The sequence below is a fragment of the Psammomys obesus genome, unplaced genomic scaffold (assembly GCF_907164565.1).
Source record: "Psammomys obesus unplaced genomic scaffold, mPsaObe1.curated_primary_1811, whole genome shotgun sequence".
Lineage (NCBI taxonomy): Eukaryota > Metazoa > Chordata > Mammalia > Rodentia > Muridae > Psammomys > Psammomys obesus.
In genome coordinates, this window is record NW_026585504.1 from 24,929,271 (window position 1) to 24,944,490 (window position 15,220).

Genomic DNA, 15,220 nt, shown 5'->3' on the forward strand with positions numbered 1-15,220 from the left:
TTTCTTTCTTTCTTTCTTTCTTTCTTTCTTTCTTTCTTTCTTTCTTTCTTTCTTTCTTTCTTTCTTTCTTTCTCTCTCCCTCTCTCTTTCTTTCTTTCTTTCTTTCTTTCTTTCTTTCTTTCTTTCTTTCTTTCTTTCTTTCTTTTTTCTAACATACACAGTATTCTGTCTGCAAGTACACCTGCACATCAGAAGAGGGAACTGATGGTTGCAAGCCACTATGTGGTGGGTAGGAATTGAACTCAGGACCTCTAGAGGTTCTAGAAGCACACCTAGCACTCTTAACCTCTGAGCTATCTCGCCAGCTCTCTGTTTCATCTCTTATGTCTATATTTATCTATATTTAAAAATTGTGTATTAATTGAGTCTAAACTATAAGTCACCTCCCTGTTCCCAGGCTTAGTAGAGTACCAGGCACATATATGCCTTCAAATATAAGTGTTTGAATGAACTACTTTTGACAATACAGGTACTCCAGGACAGGGCCAGCCAAACTTTCTTTGTAGAAGACCAAAGAATAGATATTTTCACCTTCCAGATCACATGACTTTTGCTAGTGATGAGTTGTGTCACGGCATGAGAAAATCAGCTTAAATTAACATTTCAACAAGAGGCCTGGCTATGTTCCCACAATATTCATAACTGCAGAAGGCAAGCTGCAGACAGCATATGATCTAAGATCAGCCTACCCTTCCTCTAATGAAGCACCTAACCCAGCTGTAATTTGAAAACAACTAAGTTTCTTCTTTGAAATCAGAAACATTTCACTGACTGAAGAACAGTATAATGAATGATCTATATAGAAAAGTACCAAAAAATGCATCCTTTATGAGGTATAACAAAGCAAAGTCTAAATGATGTTTATAAAATCAGTCATTTTCAAAATGTTGCTAGTAACACGAAAATCACTGTGACAGTCTTAATTATCGATGACACAATATGGAATCACTTCAGAAAAGGGAGTGCCACTATAGGATTGTCTGGATCAGGTCAGCTTGTGGGTGTATTCACAAGGGATTCTCTCGATCACATATACTGAGGTTGGAGGACCCATCTATCCTGTGTGGCACCATCATCTAGGCAGAGGACTGTGGACTGTGAGAGTGGAGAAGAGTGCTACCAGGTCAGGCAGCATTCAATAGCATCTCCCTGCCCTGCACCAGCCTCTTTCAGTTCCTCCCACCTTTACTTCGCTGCAGTGACCAGAACCTGGAAATCTGACCCAAATCAACCCTCTCTCCCTTAAGTTGCTTTTGTCAGGTTATTTATCAGAGCAAAAAGAAACCGAAGATAATAATGATATGTAAGTTTAGAGCTTAACAAAACTTTTGTCTTTAGTAATCATAGACAAACTTACAGGATCCTTAAGGATGCTAGGCCTTGAAAAGTATTTTCCTTTATTATATAGATTTGATTACGCTGCAATGAACTAAAAAAAAAAGATGAGAGAAGAGGGACAGGGGGTAGAGAGAGATTAATAAACAAGGAAAAAAGGAAAAATTATATTTTGAAAAATAATGTTCTGTTAAGTTTTTTCTAAATTTAAATATTTATATATAATACTGATCTTTTTGAAAGTAAAAACTGTAATTTCTTTAGTTGTAAAATGAAAACATTAGAATAATTGATATTCCATCTCAAACTGAGAGTTAACTGGTACCCTATCTATATTCCCACCAGTCTTACTGAGATATGAGCGGAAAAAGGTGACACAGTGAGAAAAGGCATTAAAAAGTAGCATAGGAAGGAGGGGGGAGGAGCACAGGAAGAAGAGGAGGAAGAGGAAGAAAAGGAGGGGAAGAGAAGAGGAGGAACATAAGAGAGGATATAGGAAGAAAAAGAGAAAGAGGAGAGGGGAGGAGAAGAAGAAAAAAAAAGAGAAGGAAAGGGAGGGGAGGGGTAGAGAAGACAAGAAGGAGAGAAAGAAAAGAAATGCCCTGACTCTGGCATACTGCATACTCGTATTCAGATCTGTTTTCCTCAGTAGCCAGAACGCATTTTTCTGTTTTCCTATATAACTACCTTTCCCATACAGAAGGCGATAGAATGTCTAATAGATAGAAGCCTAGTGTACCTTTTCTAAGTAGGAAATGAAAATCGTTATACAGTAGAATTAGTTCTATGTCTAGGAAAATACTCTCAAATTATTGACCTTATAGAACTAATGAACCACAAACCAAAAAACCAACCAAACCAACAAAATCTATAACCAAACTTAAACTGTGCTGTTAACAGAAACCTAATGATTGGATTAAATTCATTTCAAGGCACATTTCCCAGGTCACCGAAAAACTTCACATGGTTACAAATCATGAAAGAAATGCTCACTGCACTAACGCATCAGACACAAGGGCATTTTATTCACAGGAACTCTAACTACATGAACTTCTGATTTCTTGCAACAATTCATTATAGGAAACGACCAGTGAACTAACAGTATACTACAGCAAAGTAGAGTAAGCCAAAAGCCAACTTACATTTCTTCCAAAGCATGACAACCATTGAAACTTGGAAGGTCTCTTATATTGTTGTAAGATAAGTCCCTAAAAACAACAGAACAAGTTAATGCCATTATTAAAATATTCTATTAAAAGTGCTGTGTCTGGAAGCATTGAAAGCAGCACTAAGGTCTTACGAAAAGGAGAGCTGAGCAAGCTTTGGTTTCCCTGATATTGTAGGCCTATACTACAGACTTGAGATTTATAAACTTAGAGTACACAATGTTGAGTATAGACAATATAAAATATGCTAAAATATAATAAGTTCTGCAACATATATATAAAATATAATAAGATGCGTGAAGACTGTATTGAGTAGTAAACCTACAGATTTTTAGAAAATTTTATTTTTCCAATACATCTGGAAATACATGTATGTCATACATTATGCTATTCTTTAATTAAAAGCTTTGCTACATCTTTTTTTAGATCATTTACATAAAATTATGTCAGAGAAGTTAACATTCAATGCCACTGGGCTTGTCCCTCAATCACAGCCATCATATTTAAGTTAAAAGTTCCACTAGAACATGTAATTACTCAGTTAATCTGTCCTTTTTGTTACTACCTTCCAGTCCTTAACAAATCAGTACCTAACTGTTCTGAGGAGTTCTATACTTTTTGTTTGTATGTCAGCTTAAAAATTTTAGAAAGTTACAAGTAGTTCATTCTTGATTCAGGAAAGCAAAGCTTCAGAACCTGCTTAGTTATGAATGAAAGAGAAAAATGGGGGGGGTTTTTGATGTCCATGTGGAAACCAAAATAACAACTAACTGGTCTCTTAGTTTATTTTGCACCAAATAAAGTAACAAAACAATTAACGCATAATACACAATCCTAAAGGCAAGTTCAGAGACTCCCTGCCCTTTGAAGGAGAATCTTCTGATTTATGTGTAAGAAACAAACAAGAAATAATCAAACCTCAAGAGCATAGTTCATCCAAAATAAAAGTGAGCATCTGTAATGCACATAAAAGAAAGGTATAGGCGAAGGAGAGAGTAGCCCAACTTACAGAGTCCTCAGCATCTTTTGGTTTTGGCACAGATCATCAGGTATGCTGCTTATCTTTGTCCCTGTCAAGGTTCTGTGAAAAAAAGAATTACTCATCTAAGAGACAGCTCAAGTTGGGTTAAAAAATGAAAAGTTCCTCTCATATACAAATATGGATAACTGCAGAGTAGTGCATATGGGCCTGTGCAGCCCTCTGCCTAACTACCAACTAACGGTACAAGTGTGGGAAAGTGGACTAATTCTCAACAACATTTCACAGTAGGGAAAAAGAGCTGTGGCACAAGATATTAACAGTGTCCAGGTGATGGCCTTGTTTCCTACAGCCTGTCATCTTTTCTCACACCCAACACATCTGAAAACACCTCAGAACCCTACTGCAAGTTTTGTGTCTGCCCTTTCTTTCTGTCAGCCAGTTTAGAATTCTGAAACATTCCTATTCTCCTCCCTGCTGCTTTTCCCATTTGGAGTCAATCAGCGGTTCCAGTTATTTCTTCTAATAAATCCAGTATCTGACCCTTTCTCCCTTTCTTTTCTGCTATGCAGATCAAGGGTGAAATATTTCAATATCTCAGGAAGCAGTAAAGAGTCTGGTCATGTTCTTTGTCCCAGAAGAGCTCCAAAATGGACCGAAGGCCTGGAGTACAGCTAACGGCTCGGTGTGTCTACTAGTCCCTGGCTTTCACCATACCCTCACTGTTCTACATCTTCACCTCTTCACTGCACTTTCCTCATAATATATGGTCCAACATTCTCAACTTGCACAAATTACCTGAAGGGCCAAACTGGAACTCTCTTCTCAATGCTTCCCCACTTAATCCCCTACCTTAGCAGATGTGAAAATGTTCACCTTATCTAATACACCATAGTAAGACTCCTACAGATAATGGCCCTGGGCTGCTGTTCCAGCCCAAGCTGGCTAGCTGGAGGGCTGAGAACAAGATTTTGGAAATATCTCTACTCCATTCACAGACCACTTACTAGGAATCTTTCCTATAGCCATATGTGCAGGGGCTCAAGACTTGGTCATTTAAAAATCTTATCCCAAATAATTTTCCAAATGTCTTTATCACACACCCCCATTCTATTATAAAGATGTGATTTTTATCTATATTTGATTTTCTGTATGACATCTTGGTATATTTTTGGTATTCCTAGTCTTATTAAATCTTTCCTTTCTAAGTTGAAGTTTCAATTCTGAGAAATTTGACATTTTTTTCAGTGTGGAAATAATGTATCTCCCTCCATGAAGGCTTTGCTGATGATCTACATGATTTGGTCCTGTTTTTGAATTTCTGAAGTTCTGCTCCTAACTAGCCATTTAACTGCTACCTTCTGGCTCAGTAAGCTTTTCTGATCTGTCTACACTGGGGGCTACACTCTGCCTGAGCTAAATGACCTCAGGCTTAATACGCTCATCTCCAAGCCTGATGGTCAAAAAAGGACTTTGAAAGAATGATCACAAGTCCGTCCCCATCACTAAGGAGCACTGGCGCTCTGCCAGCAGACTGGACTGCAGTGTTGTCTTTCCATGACCCTCCTTAAGAGCATCACACATACAGACTCTCCAGATGGACAGTTCCGGTCAGATTGGGGAACCACTGCACCAGGCTTGCACCACGAATGACTCTTTAAAAAAAATTGGGGAGAGAAAAGAAGTTAATTTATAATAAACTGGTATTCTTACATTAATACTTTCAATTTTTTAATCTTAAATTACAACGTTATAACCAAATATAACTGGTTTTATATCTTGAAGGTTCTTGAAAATATGATAATTTGGTCAAGTACTCAGGTAAATAATAACTGTAAATTATTAGTTATCCTTTGGAATGTTTCATAAAGGGCAGGAAAAAAAAAATATATATATATATGAAGATACAATAATATGAATTCTTGTTTTTGACTTAACAAGCTGCATAAATATTCAGGTTTGTTTTTAAACTTGCATAATACTTACAAGGAATGCAGATCAGACAGGTTGTGAAATGCTGAGTTCCCCACAAAAGATAGAGGATTATCATACAAATGGCTGTGAAAATATACAAAAAAGGCAATGTTTTCATATGCTTATTAACACTCTGAGATTTAAGCTATGTTTCCTGTGTCCATACAGTGTTTTTTTTTATTTTTTATTAATTACACTTTATTCATTTTGTATCCCCCCATAAGCCCCTCCCTCCTCCCCTCCTGATCCCACCCTCCCTCCCCTTTCTGCATGCATGCCACTCCCCAAGTCCACTGATAGGGGAGGTTCTCCTCTTCTTTCTGATCTTAGTCTATCAGTTCTCATCAAAAGTGGCTGCATTGTCCTCTACTGTGGCCTGATAAGGCTGCTCCCCACTCAGGGGGAGGTGATCAAAGAGCAGGCCAATCAGATTATGTCAGAGGCAGTCCCTCTTCCCATTACTATGTAACCCACTTGGACACTGAACTGCCATGGGCTACACCTGTGCAGGGGTTCCAGGTCATCTCCACGAATAGTCCTTGGTTGGAGTATGATTTTCTGGGAAGTTCCCTGTGTTCAAATTATCTTGTTCTGTTGCTCTCCTTGTGGAGTTCCCGTCCCCTCCAGCTCTTACTATTTCCCACTTCTTACATAAAATTCCATTCACTCTGCCCATCAGTTGGCCATCAGGCTCAGCATCTGCTTTGACAGTCTATACTGCAGAAGCTTTCAGAGGCCCTCTGTGGCAGGTTTCAAGGTTGTTTCCTGTTTTCTTCTGGCTTTCAGAGGCCCTCCCATACAGTGTTTTTGTTTTGTTTTGTTTTTGGTACAGATGCCTGGCATCTCTAGACATAGCTGCACATGATTATATACTCAAGGAAACTTTCAAGAATACTTACATAGTTCTTAAGAGTGGATTACCACCAAATGCTCCATCAGGGATAACAGAAATAGAATTACTATGAAATCCCCTAGAATGATAGGAGAAAAACACTATAAAACAAGTTAAAACCAGAGTGTCCACTGCTGTTCAGCATTACATAAAACAGAACTGACAATGCTAACATAAACATCTTTAACACTGAGAAATTTGAATTTTGAATTCCATGTCATCTTTTACAGGATTTTACTGCATTCTTTTTAAACCCACTCCCTAGCTTGGCATCTTATTGAACCCTTGCTGCTTCATCATCAAAGATCGCTTGAAGGTTTATGTTGAAATAAGCTCCAAATCTCCATCACAGAAGCCTATATTTTATCTCTGCAATATGAGCTTTCAACTCACACCACAACCTCTGTTGTGCCATATACATTCTTATCTCCTCTGCTCAAGACAAATCCAGCCTCCAGATGCTCCCTCATCCCTTTCACTTAAGTTTTTTCACCCTTTAGGTCTGGTCAAATTCCTTTCTTTTGGTAATGCAGTTTCCAGTCACCCCAGGCTACAGTGAGATCATTTTATAGAATTATTTGTCTTATTTATTCACACCTGATATCTATATGGGACCAGTAATCTGCCTGCCTTTCTAGCAATGCTAAGACTGCAAGCTCCTCCAGGCAGACTGTACCTCATGCATTTTAGTTTCAATAGGATCTAACCTCATACAATAATCTATGCCCACAGCCATTTGTGCCAGCTAATACAGTCTGATTTGTGGACTGACTGTGCAGGTGTGTGTATGTATGTTATGGATACATGTACAAGGAGATGCTCCTAGATCTAATTACTAGAGTATTTAATGGTGTATTCCAGAATGCTCAGGATAAAGAGAAAAGGCTATACTCACAGCTCTTTTAGGCTGGGAAGGGCTTTAATAGCCTGAGGAAATTCATCCAAGTTATTATAATTCAAGTCCCTGGGAAAAAATTGGAGAAAATGTCTAAGCATAGTGAAGAGAAGTCATAATTCGTAAGACATTCTGGTATAAATACATGTTAAAAGATCACGACCTGTAGTTGGGAATTTTTATCTCCCAACTACATTGTCATTCAAAACCCTATAGGAACTTAATTTAATTGACAGACTTTTAGAGAATATTAAATAGAAAAAAGTTATCTGCTACATTTTTAGGTTTATAAATTTACAAGCTCAGAGAACTGTTAGATCACATGTCACTGAAGGATTAAACACACACATCTTGCGTCATTTCTTGGAAATTTACCATCCAGTAGAATTTTTGAATATCCACCTATAGGTGACTACAGTATGAAACAGAGGCTTCCCATGGAGTGGACAGCAGCTCCCTGCATTTCTTGAAAAGAGATGCCAAGGGAAAGACCAGAGTTGTTCTCCTGCAGGTTATGAATTACTGACAATGTTATATTCATTAGGAAGAGATCAAGCCATAGTGGCCTGTAATAAAGCAGGTCTAGTTCTGACAGCATAGAAATTTTAATTTCTCTTAACATAAAGAACATGATGGCATATGGTTATTGTGGCTGTTTCAGAAAGAGAGAGAAAGAAATTAAAAATTACACCTAGCAGAGGAGACTTGAGTTTAGAGCTATCTTCCTCCAATTTTAACTTTCAAATATCCACTGGTGTTTATTATTTAATTATTTTTGACAAGCAGGTTAAAGTCTTATAAGACTTGGGATCTTCTCAACAGTTCACAGTTAACTCCAAATTTTAAAAATATTACAGATCCTAAGTATTCCAATTAGGCTTCAGCCATCCAAAGGAGACACTCTCTGACTTCATTTACTATATCACAACAGCAAAAATCATGTACAGCCCAGGGGACATAGCATCATGCAACATTTTAAAACATTAATCTGTTATATTTTAGCATATGAAAGAAGACATGCTATTCTGACATGATTTAAATGATTAGCTAGGCTACTGAACCAATGGAGAACCATGGAGAACCAATAATAAGTAGCAAATTGTCCCCAACAGAACTGGTTTTGAGAAATGTCAAAGTTCCCAAACAGTCACATTTTAAGAAAATTAACATTTTTAGGAAGGCTTACATTTTTGCAACAGAGCTGCTTTAAATATATATTTGGGGAAAGTGAGGGCTTGAAGTTCACACTTAAGTATCAGTTTTGAATCATAAATTAAAATTATTTTTTACAATTGAGTTATTAGATGGTGAAAATGGAGTTCTTAATTAAAGTGAATTAATAATGACTATATTTAACAATGTGTTCTCTTCATGGGCAATAAGTTTAAGATTGCACTGTCTCAATCACAGTATGATTATAGAAAATATAAATTGTACTTACAAAGTTTCCAGGTTATCTAGTCCATCAAAACAGTGCTGACTGAGGGTTTTAATTTTATTGTTATGAAGATGCCTATGGGGGAGAAAAAGTACCAAAATGACATTCACATCTCCCAAATGCAACTGTTATAGCTGCTTAATACGTCTAAACTGGTATGGCTGAAAGCAATAGATATAAATATTTCCACACTCACAGAAAGCTGGCAGTTATACAGACTAACTGAACACAGAATGCCAACATTAGGGGAAATCTATGTAGAAAACGATGACACAATGACAATTATTTGATTTTGGTTCATACTAAAATTAAACTTTAGATTAGATCCTCTCTCATATGAAGCAGAACATTGGTGAGTTCTCTGAGATTAGAAAGCAGGATTATTATGGAGTTTACCTCACTGAGGATAGAAATATATTCTAAAAGAATTGAGGATACTGTGTCTTACTAAGTTTTGAAAGATGAAAGGTACAGACAATCAAAAGCTTTTTGAGCAAAAAAGTTGAAAAAATACAAAACATTCTTGGAGAAATAGGAAACATCTTATTGCTTTCAGTATTTCAAAAGTTTCCCTTCTTTAACAATGAATAAACTATTTCATTGCTGGGACAGAAAGAAAAGTTATATAAAACAAGCTATAAAAAGGTTTTTGGTGAATGACCCAATTATTTTAAAAAAGTGATATTATATAAGTGGCTACTTATTTTTTAAAGACTCAACATCTATTACTAGATATTATTCAAGAAGTCAGCATGTTTGTTTATATCAAAGGCAACTTCCCCAAATACTGTTTCAAAGCAGGACCACAGGGTCACTTTTATAATAATGTGTCATATGACACCCATTTGCCCCAAAATTAACACAAAAATACAGTACTAAAAGGGTTGGCCACATACAGAACAACCAGGCTTGAAAGGTTGGTGAAGGCAAAGTCCGGGATGCTTGAGATGTTGTTGAGAGCCAAGGTCAGCGCCTGCAGGGTTGGCAGGTTGCTGAGGGGACGCACAGGCACCTCAGACAAGCTGTTGTCATCCAGCCACAGATGCCGTAACTGAACAAGCCCTTCAAAACTGTCCTCGGGGACTGAGGTAATATGGTTGGCATCCAAGCGTCTGAGAAACAGAAACATCCACAGTGAGTAACAGTTCTACTGGAAGGAGTATCCAAAGAACACAGCTCTAGAGCTTCCAAACAGAAGGGAATCACAAACCTGCCAGAGCCATGAAGTTTCTCTCTATTTACAACAAAAAGAAGTCCCAAACAACACCAAATCTAAAACTCTTCCAAGTCTGGTAGTACATTACAGTTCTTTCCTCACTAACTTCATTAAAGAAGGACACACTTAAAAGAAAACTCACAAAGCTCAAGTTGGAAATTTATGTTTCAGAGTATACCTACCAGAGATACAGAAGGTGGGCTGGGGGAATGGCTTAGCAGTTAATGCATGTGCCCACACACATGGAAACACACACACACACACACACAAACAGAAAACAAGAAAAATGAAGCTGAGTAAATAAGCTACTTTACCTCCAATGTTAGTTACAGTATAGCTGGTATTTTATACTGAATTTAACTGCTTCTCTGATTTGATACCAAAGGATAAATAAGAAAATATTTATAGTTTTTTAAATAGCAACAAACCCATTTCAGTAGATTCAAGCTATATTAGCAGATCAGCTAGAACCTGCCATATTAGTATTACAGATTCCTCTCTTATCATTAAATATTCAAGTTTGCCAAAGTTAGGTTCCTAACAAAGGTCAGATTATTCACAGGAAAACTAAACTCCTCCAGTCAATGCTACTATAGTTTTAAAACTTCATCTTTTTTTCTTTCTTTTTTTCTTTTCTTTTTTTTTCAGGAAATTCTGCAATTAGGGGCACCTCATTAGAAGGATTATTTATGTTTAAATCTCCCTCTGAAAACCTGGAAACTAAATCCTAAGTATTTCTTTCTGTTGCCACAACCAAGTATAATTGTTATAATCACTTTTCAATACAAAGACAGCCTGGTGTTAGCAGGATGAGGAAATGTATGAGCCAGGAAATCCCAGTGTTCCTCATAATCTCCTGCTGATGTTTATCACATAAATTCCTGCCTGATAAGCCACATACCTCTCTGAAAACGGGGAAAGATTAAAAAAACAAAACAACAACAACAACAACAACAAAAACAACATAAGACTGATTTAAAAACCCATAATGACTTTTTTTTTTTCTTTTTAAAGAAATGGCAACTGGCAATTTAAAAGTTCGAAAACTTCTGAGTTTTAGAGACATTTCTATGCTTTCTGATTTTGCTTGTTTGAATATCTTGCTCTAACTTTCAACTCCAGGAACCTGCTGGCCTCCCGCTCCCAGATACCTGCTTCCAGGTCACTGACTTCTCCTTTTGGGAGCAGATTATCAAGAGCTAATGACCCGTGGGTCTTCGTGGGTATCTAATGGGCATTTTCTTTTGACAGCATCAACACAGAAAAGAGGTCTTAGGAAACTGAGTGGCTGCTTGAGCATTTCTAGAGCTTACCTGTGAAGAGGGTATCTTTAACATAACAGACTGACAGTGTGCTGGGCACAGAGCTGTTTAGATGTGCTTTAATGAACAGATAAAGTGTTCAAACACAGAGATGAGGCACAACCTCTGAAAACTCGTTCTTGGGAAGAGACACTAACTGTAGCCAAACACATTACCTACACAGTATAAATGAATTATACTTGTAGATGACTCGATTAGCTGCAATTCATTCCATATTCAAACTGAGCACCTTGTTGGACATAAAGGATGAACTGGTATGAGATATGTTGTGGGTGGGGGATACACAAACTAATAAATTACAAAGTGAATGGAATGCTTGAAAAGTGCAATGAAGAAAACAGCAGGGAAGGAGAGAAAAAACAAACAAACAACTGTTGGACACTGGGAACAGCAGGAGCTAACTAAAGTGTACTTGGTTTGAGGAAAGAGTCTTTAAAACAATACTTACACTGGAGCCTAATGAATTAATTAGCAAGGGCAAGCAGAAGCAGTAGTTGAGCAGAAAGTGTTTTAGGCAAAAGTCAAGACAATAGAAACAAGCCTGGTAAGACTACACAGTTTTCAGAAGGTCAGAGTGATGAAAATACAGGAAAAAAGGAGTGGAGAGTTCCAGGGGTACACACCCATGACTGTAAACAGGGTCCAGATTACACAGTCCTCATAGGCCAAGAACTTGAATTGCATTTAGATTACAAATTAAAATTCTTCCCCAGTTTCTCAGTGTCATAGCAGTTTAAAAGTTAAAATTGCTGATTTTTTTAACCACCAATGATAATTTGTATTTATATTTAATAAAACCCAGAGGTACTTCCAAGTTAGCTAACAATACTCTATCAAAATCAAGTCTCCTTTGTGAAGTGTTTCATTAAATATGAAAAATACCATACTGAGCTATTATTCTTGAGAATTCAGAACTAGTGATATATATTCCTATGAATTCCATGTCATATGCTACTGACTAAGTAAATCCAAACTAAAAAAAAAAAAAGAAAGAAAGAAACTGTTCTACGTGAAAGAGTAATACAATAGTATAGGCAAAGACATGTTTTTTCCAAAATTAGAAAGGGGCACCCAAGTAAGAGCGCAAAGAGAAGACCTATGAAAAATGGTACCCTGGAATACAAAGATAAACAAGAAAAAAGAATTTGTGGACTCAGATTCATGGACTCTTGTAAAAGGGACTGTTTAATCTTTATATTCAACTTATGTGGGCATTAATGACCTACCTATAAGTATAACGACTTACACTGAGATCAAAGCTTTAAGGAAAAATTTTTGCATTTGGCTTTGTGTAACTTGGTGGTAGACCATTTGGAGAGTATTTGAAAAGCTCTGGGTTCAGTCCCTAACACTACAACCAAGAGAGAAAAATGGGGCTGTGTCCCAGCGACGTGCATTATTAACAGTCACCCTACAGACCAAGAAGACCGCTTTACGAGATGCTAAGGGCAGCATATCTCACAGAGTGGTTATGAGGGCTTCTCCAACATAATCTACAGTGAAAACTCCATACAGTATGTACATAACACTTTTAAGTGCTAAAATGTGTTTGCCTTTCTAAAAGGTTAACAATATATTAACCACATTTCAGCTTGCAGATGTTTATTATCAACTCTGAGGAATGCATTTTAGTCTTAAAACAAATTTTAATTTTTTACCTTAAAGTTATAGTGGCAAAACATTACATGTGGTTCTGTAATGGGGCTGGCAGATTTGACACAGTTCTAACAACTTGTCTGACCACCTTGTAGAATCTGACTGAAGGCCAGGCAACGTGGGTCAGTGGCAGGCGGGACCACACCCTGACTGGGACTGTTGGTTTGATGATCATATCCATGGCCCTCCACTTAGGCTTGAATCTCACATCAGGATCCTAAAAATTGGAGTTGTGGGCTCACTAGATCTCTCTTTTCCTCCTCCCATTGTGGCCACATTGAATAAATCTCCTTTTTCTCCTTCCCACTACTAATTTGACTCTTGTAATTTGATTATTAAGGATGGGTGGTTGTATCTGGCCTGGGGCACAGTTTGTGGGCCCATATTCTATAATTGTTCTAGTGCTAAAAACCTGTGAGCAATAAACAAATATTCTGTGTAATTAAAAGCTCTCTTTCCTAACTTTACAGTAAGCAAATAGTATGGTTACACTTTAAAGTATTGAAGAAATTCAGGGACATTTAAACTCTGAGAACCTTTAATTTTTAATTAAATTTGATGCAAAGAAAAACTACCTTAGAGCTAATTCCTATTGCCATTTTAATATTCTACTCAAGTAATGACTTTGTGAGAGGTTGTTATGTTATCTTTTTACTAATACCTACAATTCACTCTGACTTTATAGTCACCATGAAATATACACTTATCTGAAACCCTTTCTGGTCAATTTCAACACCTAATGAACTTTGTTCCTTTTAAGGTCGGTGGTAAAACCACAAGGAAATCTTTAACGTAACTTGGGTCTGAAGATCAGATTTGAAAACTGACTCAAGTACTGATAAGGGTGTTTTACACCAGGATAGAATTTCAATGATATCTCACTTGACCACAACACCCACTATGCTAACACACCCAAGAACACTTCTCTCTTTTTTAACTACAGCACACCTGATACAGAGCTCCTCCTGACAGTTTCTGTTATATACAAAAGCAGACCAGAATTACACATACATACACAGAGACAGAGACAGACAGACAGACAGACAGACAGATTTGTTTTGAGTGGACTTTCTATTCTCATAACAGTTTGAGATACTTTAAGCACTGCGTGATGAGAGCACAATGAGCGTTGGTTAACTCCCTGTCTTCAATAGAGAAGCTTCTAATTTCTGTGCAGTATCACTGCAGTTCACCCATTTTACTAACAAATACCACATGCACTTCAAATGTACCTCCTGGCCACAAACTAGAAGCAATCTGTTGAAATTTCTTGGTAATTTTTTCTGTCCTGAAGTTGAAAATGAGAACTTAGTCTTCTCTATTTTTGCCTTCAAACTAGGCAAAATAACTGGTCCTTTGATCATTGAGTCTGTGAAAATAATGATTCACTGTGAAGGTCTTAAACAAGTCAGTTAATTGTAAGGTAACAACAAAAAAAAGTAGGACCTATTTATGATATCTGGAGGACATCAGATGGCCTCCTTAGGAACAAGAGTCAAATATTTCTGTAAAAGCAACTCATCCTAACTAGCTCATATTAAAAGTCAAACTCACAGTGGTGAGCAATTCCATAACTTGCCACTTTTGTAAAGTGAACTACTTAATACAATCTTAACTTCTTTTTGAAGTAAAAATTAAATGGCTAACACCCTGGATGTTCCTGGCTTATGACAGATATGATTTAATGTTTAACTTTTACAACATGTGTTTTATTAGTATGATTTTTGTTCTAACATTCATTTCACACTGACTATTAGAATCTCTGCTAAGAAATTCAGATTAATTAAAATTTTGGAACAGGTTTGTCTGGTTTTGAATCCCCACTGTGCCTTTACTAGCTATGTGCTGTTGGGCAAGTTACTTAACATTCTCTCTACAGTCATTTGCTCATTATCTATTATGAGCTCCAATGTAAGAAAAGCATTTAGAATTCATATAAAACCCAAGTTCTTTGTATATAAAGAATGTAAAAAAACAAATAAAGTGGTATTTGAAAAAGCATTCAAAGTTAATGACTGCTCAAGGAAAAAAAAAAAGTCCAAGAATTAAAGCCCTGAATATGCCACATAAAAAAGCTGGGAAAGGAGACAGCTCAGATAGCCAAGGTATCCGCAGAATGTGTTTCGAGCCCACAGGTAAGGCACTATCCTCATTGCTGCCTAAACCAGACTCATATCTATGGTTCTCAGGGCACCAGATACCAGAGTGCCTGCACATATTTAACTCTGCTTTCAAAGAACTGTTATCAGCAGCCATGTACGCATTGACAGTGCCCCACACTCAGAGATATTCCCCCAGCCTCTGAGACAAGAAAGAAAGCAAACTGAAGGATCAACTTCTGCCTTGC

General features: G+C 37.1%; 1 protein-coding gene across 2 annotated transcripts in view; it reads right to left on the reverse strand.

Annotated features, from left to right (window-relative positions):
* Lgr4 (leucine rich repeat containing G protein-coupled receptor 4) overlaps nucleotides 1–15,220 on the reverse strand; it is a 102,326-nt gene that overhangs the window by 8,596 nt on the left and 78,510 nt on the right. For both annotated transcript variants that reach the window (XM_055599226.1, XM_055599231.1), the window contains 9 exons: nucleotides 9,576–9,791; nucleotides 8,683–8,754; nucleotides 7,242–7,310; nucleotides 6,354–6,425; nucleotides 5,467–5,538; nucleotides 5,067–5,135; nucleotides 3,511–3,582; nucleotides 2,478–2,543; nucleotides 1,358–1,429 (listed from right to left, as the gene is read on the reverse strand). In XM_055599226.1, the coding sequence (XP_055455201.1) occupies nucleotides 1,358–1,429; nucleotides 2,478–2,543; nucleotides 3,511–3,582; nucleotides 5,067–5,135; nucleotides 5,467–5,538; nucleotides 6,354–6,425; nucleotides 7,242–7,310; nucleotides 8,683–8,754; nucleotides 9,576–9,791 (780 nt within the window). The remainder of the gene's footprint in view (nucleotides 1–1,357; nucleotides 1,430–2,477; nucleotides 2,544–3,510; nucleotides 3,583–5,066; nucleotides 5,136–5,466; nucleotides 5,539–6,353; nucleotides 6,426–7,241; nucleotides 7,311–8,682; nucleotides 8,755–9,575; nucleotides 9,792–15,220) is intronic.